Source organism: Camelina sativa, chromosome 17 (assembly GCF_030686135.1).
Source record: "Camelina sativa cultivar CO46 ecotype springtype chromosome 17, ASM3068613v1".
Classification (NCBI taxonomy): domain Eukaryota; kingdom Viridiplantae; phylum Streptophyta; class Magnoliopsida; order Brassicales; family Brassicaceae; genus Camelina; species Camelina sativa.
In genome coordinates this window covers 23,179,280-23,188,188 of record NC_141896.1, presented here as the reverse complement: position 1 = coordinate 23,188,188, position 8,909 = coordinate 23,179,280, and the positions used below count along the sequence as shown (strand labels likewise).

Here is an 8,909-nt window from a genome sequence, read left to right as displayed (position 1 = left end):
GATTTCTTTAAGAGCTCTTCTTCACCCGACTTGCTCATAAAGACAATTGATCCTTTCCCGATAATGTTTACATACAACCCATCACCATACTTTACTTGCCCCTTGATGTTTTCGTCTAAGCTTGAGAAAAACTCTTTGTTATCCGTCATATGGTTGCTTGCGCCGTTGTTGAGATACCAAACACTAGCAGTGTTGGCATCGTATTTATTAGGAAACACTTTTATCTTCGTTCAAGAACACCACTTCATGAACGTAGAGAGCTTCAGCTTCTTGAGTCTCGTTTAGGTTTGTTTCTTGGTGTTGCAGAGGCTTATCGGGACATCTTGAAGCATAGTGACCCGACTTGTCACATCTCCAGCATATCACTTTGGAAAGATCTTTCTTCTTTTGGTCCTTCTCTGAGGTTTCTCCTCCTTGATTATGACCGTTAAATCTTCCTCGGCCTCGTCCTCTACCTCTACCGAAGCTTCCTCTTCCGGTACCGTCTCTGCCTCTGAATCCTCGTCGAAATCCACCATACCCTCCACGGTTATTGGTGTTTGAGAACATGAGTTTTCCTTGATCCTCACTCAAGGTCTCTTTCCCAACTCGTTCTTCATAAGCTTTTATCCTTCCTACTATATCTTTGAAGCTTGTTGTGTTTAAGTTGAGGACTTGTTCAAGAGATGCTACGATGTGAATAAATTTTTCTCTTGGAAGTCCTGATAAAAGCTTCTTCACAAGTTTTGTTTCATCGATCGTTTCTCCTAGGGAAGCTGATTGAGCGGCGAGTTAGACATCTTCCCTGCATACTCATATACCGACTTTGAATCTCCCATCGTTACCCGATCTAGCTCTGCTTTTAGAGTTTGAAGTCTTGCTTCTTTCACCCGGTCTGCTCCCTGGTGACGAGACTTGATGGCTTCCCACAGGTTTTTGGCTGAGTTTTGCTCTCCGATCTGCAAAATCAGCATCTCATGAATCGATTAGAACAATAGAGTTATCGCCACATCGTTCATCTTTACGTCGGTGGATCTTGGTTCTATTGTGTCCCACACCTCGCTGACTCGAAGCGTGATCTTCATACGCATCGCCCAAACTGTGTAGTTTGTTGATGTTAGCATCGGACAATGGATCGAGGGTGATCCAAGGTCCTTGGTTCGTGGTGGATTATTGTCTCCCATGCTTGGCGACGAAGCTTCTTCAACCACCGTCTTCTTGATCGAGTCTTCTACACAAGCTCTGATACCAATTCAAATCAAAAGAACTATGAACTTGAAAGATTAAAGATAAAAACTTCTCAAAACTAAATCTCTTTCTCTCTTAGGTCTTATGGAACACCTCTCCATGACCTCTTATTTATATAGATCTTAGCAACTCCTAAATCTATATGGAATAGGAAAACTTACAAAACTTATAATATTTAGACTATATTTGTATTTCCTATTTTTTATATCTTCTAACATCTTCTAGAAGGAGATTACTTTGTCTCCAAGTCTTGGAATTATCTAACAACTGGGAGAAGTCCAGAAGTCGATAGAGACTTTTCACGAGCAGGTCGGAACTTCCTGTCTACTGGCTTTGCTACTGTGGATGGTCGCTCTCATAGTCCACTCATGCATGGAGTCTCATGATCTGGTCTAGAGGAGAATGCTTAGCTTGGTTCACTAGCATATAGAGCGTTGGGCTTGGATCTGCGCCAAATTCCCTGGTCGGAGCCCAACAAGATAAAGGTATAGCTGTTGCTGTCGATGATAGGCCATGAATCTTATGAAGGTGAGCTTGCCATGTGAAGATACAGTGGAAGATAACATGGTGCCTTTCCTGCTAAGCCTCTTTATGCAAGATTTGGCCCCAAACGTCAATACCTCAGTTGGGCATTGATTAAAAAGCTTATGTAATGACCTCACAAAACAAAGAAATAACGAATCCTTCAGGATATAATCATGAAAAGAAACCAGTCGGAACCATTGTACTTTTGGGTGAACAACTCAGATCAGATTCCATTTTGGTGCCAAACAAAGAAAGGGATCCCAAACTGACCATTTCCATCACCACACAGGAACAGGTCTTGTTCTCTAATATTCACATTAGACCTCAGAATATAGAGATATCTGCTGGCGTCTCATCAGCAGAGGCCAAGCTTCTCATGGTTTCACAGTATCTTGATTGGCCTCTAGAACTAGAACAGAATGTAAAAGGAGACCAGCAGTAGCAAGCTTGGGAAGACGTCTCTATCCAAAAGATCCCCAAGATTACAGAATCATTTCGTCAGGAAGTAAATTATTACTCATTCAGCAGCACGTTTTAATTTTGCAACGAACAAAAAAGGTGAAATATAGTGAAGAGAAGTTTCACGCGATACTATTCAACGACCAAACTTTAGTCAATTCAAAGACTTCCACAACAATGTTTGCAGCTAAAGAAAAACAAAGACCCAACGACATCACTGTCTTATATAATACGATTGTTCACGACAGAAAAGTCGACACATTAAGCCCTACCCACGACCGCGACCCAAAACCAAAAGTCTAAAATTAGAAAAAGTCAAAAGGAGAACTACAAAGGCGGGTAGATTAGAAAGCAGCTTCCTTTTGATATTCGTCATCATCCTCTTTTATACTTACAACCCACCTGCACCTTCTTCATGGTCTCTGATGCTTCCAGGAATCTCTTTCCCCAACTTTGGCTGAAGTCAAACCAAAAAACGTTTTGTGAGCATTTGCTTGTAAACATTATTGTAAACTTACCATTCACAAGATCTCTACAACTAACTTACCTGGTTTTGAAGCGTTGTTATGGTGGACCTAAGCAGATTATCTCCTACGATCACCCTCAGTTTCCTCACAAAATCTGCTCTCGTCATCTTCTTTTCCTGCACAACAGATTTCTTAAATATTTCAGCTCACGCAATTATCAAAATCATATATACATAACAAACTCTCAGAATCAGTTTTTACTATACCCTCAGTTGTTGATAGTCAGCATTGATCAACGACATGTCCTTCTCTGCAACCTTATGTGAGATTGCTGCAAACAGAGTAGGAAAAGGCATCCATGGAGATTTGGGTGTAGTAGTACTTGAACCGACACTGTTTGCGCTCCCTGAACCTCCAGCTGCCTGCTTTTTTAAAAACACACAACAAAAGTATAGTTGTTGAATCACTCTCTTACTAAAGAGAGATTATACAAAGAAAAACTAAATAACTAAAAACTCACGTTTGACCCTAACTGCGGAGGAAGATCCTTAGGTCCTTCCAAAGTGACCCCTGAGTTATCACGCTTAGCAACCAAATTTCCTGCAGAAACCAGTGTATGTCATCGACTTCTAATACTACACAAAACAGAATTTGATGGATAGAAATACCCATTAAGGCGTGGATATCTCATCCGACCCCCGGATGATGAATCAGAGACGTGTCTCTTGAAACCCAAATGTGTAATAACACCGGAGGTCGTTAGGTTTATCATCACATAAGGATCCTTTTTATCTAAAATTTATCAGTTGAGACCTGAGCTTCAGCCAGATCTCTAAGCTGTGTCCCTTTCAATGCGTCATCAGTTGATTTGAATGTGGGATATTTAATATGTGAGGAACAAAAAAGAACAAACTAATCACCTTCAGCAATGGGGGGAACAGACAGCTTGAACCTAACAACAAACTCCGGAAAGATATGAGTGTTCATATTGATGTTCCAGACTATGTAATTCTTCGGGTTCTCGACATCATCAACTCCATTGTCGTATTCTTCTCCACCAGAAAAGAATTGTGCTTTATCACCACGAAGATGCTCCATATTCCCCATTATTACACGGCATAAAAACATGTAACGTACACCGTTTTCGTCAATATCACAATATCTAGCACTGAAAACAAGTTCACTGTTAGTACTTGGCAACCTAAGTACCTATAGCAGAGAGGAAGGTAATATACATGGAAAAACAAATGAATACCGAGACAAATTCAGCGATAGAGATCAAGAATATACCTGAAATAAGGGCAGTCTGCAGCAGTTAAATGGATCCCAACACCATAGATGGACTTTCTAATAAAAGCTCCACCAACTCCAAGTCCTTGCATCATAATTGCAGATAGAACTTCCCTCTTTGCAGGAAGCCAGGCGTACCTAACGTTTGCATCACCTCTATGTTTCTTGGTGATCTCAACCTGCTTCTGGAAAAGCGCTAGACGAGCTTTGGCAATCTCACTGGAAAAACGTCCCACATCCAGCACTACAACGTGCCCTAGAGAAGCTGTGCCTACAGCAAACATTTTTTTAACTGCATCTTTATCAAGTACTTCGGTTCCAGTAGGCTTTGCACCAGAGACTATAGCATCAGTCTCATCCCATTTCGAAGCAGCAGCTCCAAGCTTGCGACTGCAGCTATCCTCTGTTGCCTCGTCATAGTGCTCGTTTGAGGATCGTTGAGCACATGGAACATCGTCCATATTATCACCAGACTCATCACTGCACTCCTCCAAGTTCAACCTTGGAGGCTCGCCACCATTAACATCAATCTCAAGGCGCAGTTTGATATCTTGTGGAGCATACTGTTTTGGATCTTCCACACGGTTATGATGGCAACAATTGGTCCTTTCATCACTCTCGTAAATCTCAGGGAAAAAGCATTTGCCCCCAATGTCAATCCATGCAAGAGGGGTTTTAGCACCTGTTTCCAAATCGAGTCTGTGCATATGCAAGAAGTCCAAAATGTAACTGTGACCACACAACTCGAACTCAATCGCTGCTCTCTTTTCATCTAATTCATTTCGGATGGCGCAGATAATATGCTCAGGCAAATCAATCCATTCACCATTCTCATAGATCATAACACGTTTCGCAGCTCCAGTCTTCTTAAAATAAGAGTAGTATCTGACCAGTGACTTCCCAGAGCGATTCTCATAAGCACTAAGCTTGTTTTCACCTTCCAGTTTCCTTCTCTTGTCAGGAACCTGACTCTGCCCATTCGGTGGAGGAACATGTTGCAGCTGTGCACATGAAACTCCAGTAACATATGCAGCACAGGTTGCTGCGCGCTTCCTCTTCTTCCCGAACCCATTTTCACACCTACTATCCAACACCTTGGCGATCTTGGCTTCCATTTCTATATATTAACAACGATACTAAACCTATAACCTTGTAAGAAAAAGTCAACTGTGTAGCCTCTAAGTAAGTCCCTAGCAGTCCTAAAGATAGATTCTTGCCGACAGCATCAGAAAACACTGCAAAAAAGACACAGCAACAAACCAAATCAAAACTCAATCACAAACCTAGAGATAGACAAAACACAGTAAAACCTAAAGCTATAAAGCTTAAAAATACTCACCCAACTGTAACAGTTAAAGCCTGATAGATACAAGTGTTCATCATCTTCTCTGTCATAAAAATAAACACAATCAGAGAAGAAATGCCACCGTCCTAAATCAGTTTTTTTTTTTTTTTTACAGCCGCCGGCAAGATAAGAGTTCCTGCAAAACACAAATTTAAAACTGGTCAATTCATTTTATCAACCAATAAAAAAACTCTCAATCCAAAAAAAATCTCTGTGCCTTCTTCACAAAATCAATAAATCGCAACAAGTCAATAACAGTTTCATTTCATCAAAAACAAAACGCAGATCGTGGCCAAAACTCACACAAACAATCCAAAAATCCAAACAAAACAACTCAAAACCATACGAATCTAACCGATCTACAACAACCGACTTCAAAAAAAAGAAAACCAATACGAGATGAAGTTGGAATAATCGCATGCGAAGAATTCATAAGAGAAATAAGCTAACCGACCTTCTTTTTTTTCAGATCGATCGCTGAGGCAAGGGTTCTCAAAGCAAAAAGCTAAACAAGAAAATTAACAGAGAGGGAGAGAGAAGAAGACGAAGAAGAAAGGATAAGATTTTGTTTTGCTTATAGAGATGAAAACCCTAAACCGGCGATGATGAAGAAGAAGAAGAGACTAAATCGAAGGAGACGAGTCATTTATATATGAATCGGCGATATTGAAAAAAGAAGATGGAAGAAGAAAATCTTAAGTCGGCTGTTCCTGAAGTTTTTTTTTTTTTTTTTTTTTTCCTCTTTCTTTTTCTCTAACCCAAAAAAATTTGCTTGGACGAAAAGCAAATCATGTGGGGTTTCATTAAAACGACGAGCCGGTCATTTAATAAAAGTCAAAGTCGATATCTGATTGGGTCGTGACATTTACTTGTAGAGTCGGTCAATACAAAGGTGATAGATATGGTCGAATACAATAATGGAATAATATTATCATGAGGAGAATAAAATAATTAAAAAATTAACGTAACGGGAGAAAAAAGAATTATAAAATTATTGAAAAAAATACACTAGAAAGTGTGTATTGACGGACCATGATTGATAAGATTGTGAAATCGATGGGTAGTAAGGAGCTTTTAGACTGGAGGGATAACTATGGACAATAGAAAATTAGTATTTTCATTGCATAGAGATCTACATAGTATTCACTTTATTATAAGGTGAATAAAAAGGTTTTGTTGTATGGCAAGTTGAAACAGATTTTTTAATAGTTGAGGATATCTTAGAAGTTTTTAAATAATACTATTTTGGAGATCATTTTTTGTTACTATAACGAATTGAATATATAATTTTCTAATAACTTTTAAATTTTTCGCGCGTAAAAATTTGTAACGGTTTTCTTTCGTTTCGCGGAAAAAAGTTATAGACGTTATTTTATCAACCGTTTTTTGTATTTTGCCGCGTTTATTTGTAACGGTTTCTTTTACATATATAACACTACAAACAACATATGCATTGCCACAAAAAAAATTGATCAATTAATAGTAATAAGAAAAAATATTTATAAGCCCAAATACATTCTTATAATAACTTTATAATAACTTTATACCATGTATTGACATCATTTCAAAAATACATCGTAAATAAGATATTAAAATCCATTAAATTGATCACCTATTGATATATTTCCAAAAAATATCAAAAAGAAATTAATGCTGTATATCACATTTCAAACTAACAAAATTTGTTCTTTTTAAAATGGAGAATTGCATCACATCTTCAATTGCTTTAAACAAAAAAAATTCTATGGGGTTTTACATCACAATATCATTAAAAATATAAATTTTATAAAATAAATTAATAATAGTCAATACACATAAAAATTTCAAGTATTAATTTAAATAATTTAATTATGTGAAAAAATGAAATTACATTATTAATTTCAAAAATATATATATTCAATCAAAATAAATATATAAGATTTAGAATCTAACTTACCATATTACTTTGTCATTACTTATTATATTTCACCTCTTATCTGCATATGATTATATTTCTGTGAAATAAACAAATCATCATATCATCCATTTTTTGCATATGCTATGATTTGAAATTTTATCGCAAATAAAAATTATTCGATTTACGAAAAAAATTGTAATGAAACAAAATTTTTGACTGAGTAGTAGGTCTCTCTTTGAATATTTATATTCAGTTTCCTATTTGGTTAAAATACATAATTTTCTATAATAAAATAATCTATTACAATATTTTTAAATAGTTTAACTTGATCTTTCAAAGGCATATAATAAACTAGATAAGTACCCGTCCGATATGTTGGTTTAAAATTTTGTAAATAAAATAAAATTTAATAAAAATATATTAAAATTTATTGTATATTATTTATAACTTTTCTTTTTTGCTATAATACACTGATTTATATCTATTATACAAATCTTTTATGTATGTTACCATTAAAAGTGTATTTTTTACACCTACATTTATTGTATGTTACAAATATATTATTTATCATTACCTAGAAATGTCTATATGAACAAATAAGTCAACTATTATATGTCTCTGTACTTTCACTTTTGTATAGTTTTTTTAATCACTAAAATTATTGGCTCAAAAAATATTTTGAATAAAAAAATAAATTACATTACAATAATGTATGACTAACTATAGAGAGAACCTCGGTTCTGCCTCCTCCCTTATGGAGAGAACCTTGCATCAAACCTCCTCCACCATAGAGAGAACCTTCGCTCCGCCTTCTTCCCTTGGGGAGATAACCTTGTGTCCAACCTCTCTCACTTTCCTCTCTTGGGGAGTTAACATTGCGTCCAACCTCCTCCACGATAGAGAGAATCTCGGCTCTGCCCTCCTCCTGTGTGGAGAGAACATGTTCACGTCTTTTAGCTATCTCAAAGTGGCTTGCTCCAGCAACCAATGAAACTAAAGACCCTTTTCCAACGTCACAAAATATTTTGATAGTAACTTATGTTAAATTTCTCAATGTATTCATAGAAGTTTCTTTGACACACCATGATTTGGCCTATGTCTTCAAGCTCCTATGGATCTATCAACAATAATTTATGTTTTTCCAATCTATCTATGTTTGTTGTAGGCTTGTGTTTGATTAGCCTATTTTATCCAACCATTAGGTTGATGACCTTCTCCTCTTTATCTCCTTTTGAGATTGAACGAATGGTAACAATTATGTAAAAAAAAAAGGTCTATGACCAACCAATCAAGGTTGAGAAATTAGAAGAAAATTAATTTGACATAATTAATGAAATAATAGAAAATTATAAGCACAATAATATATGAATCTCAAATAATTCAAAGAAGAAAATATAAATTAAATAAAACTACTACAATAAATTTTAAAATACAGTATTAGAAAAAGAAGATACATATATTAATCTTCTATTTTTTTTGGGAAAACATATTAATCTTACCTATTCCAAACTGAAAAGTAGAAAGTAGGAGTATATTTTGGTTTAAGAAAATAAGGAAAATTTGTCTTCCCATTAAAAAAGTTTGACCAATAGAACAAAGTTGAAAGCAATATTTTTGAATAAATTATTTTGTTAGATGAATAATATGAGACGATCTATGTTTATATAAAAGTGACTATTTACATTTTTTAGAATTCATA

The 8,909-nt window shown here is 36.0% G+C and overlaps 1 protein-coding gene across 4 annotated transcripts; it reads right to left on the bottom strand.

Annotated features, from left to right (window-relative positions):
- Positions 1–2,321: 2,321 nt before the first annotated feature.
- LOC104757594 (inactive poly [ADP-ribose] polymerase RCD1) lies at positions 2,322–6,360 on the bottom strand. 4 transcript variants are annotated; one of them, XR_015587797.1, is made up of 8 exons: positions 5,768–6,360; positions 5,308–5,449; positions 3,969–5,203; positions 3,599–3,846; positions 3,199–3,515; positions 2,945–3,100; positions 2,759–2,854; positions 2,322–2,668 (listed from the first exon to the last, which is right to left on the bottom strand). XR_015587797.1 is itself a non-coding variant. In XM_010480343.3 (8 exons), exons 3-8 carry the CDS (start codon positions 5,081–5,083, stop codon positions 2,603–2,605), a joined length of 1,764 nt encoding a protein of 587 aa, XP_010478645.2. In that variant the 5' UTR covers positions 5,084–5,203; positions 5,308–5,449; positions 5,768–6,210; the 3' UTR covers positions 2,322–2,602. The 4 variants fall into 4 exon arrangements, 2 of the variants coding, with proteins under 2 accessions (XP_010478645.2, XP_010478646.2); XR_015587798.1 differs by having other exon boundaries at positions 2,945–3,103; positions 5,768–6,210; XM_010480343.3 differs by having other exon boundaries at positions 2,945–3,103; positions 3,199–3,278; positions 5,768–6,210.
- Between the last annotated feature and the right edge of the window lie 2,549 nt (positions 6,361–8,909).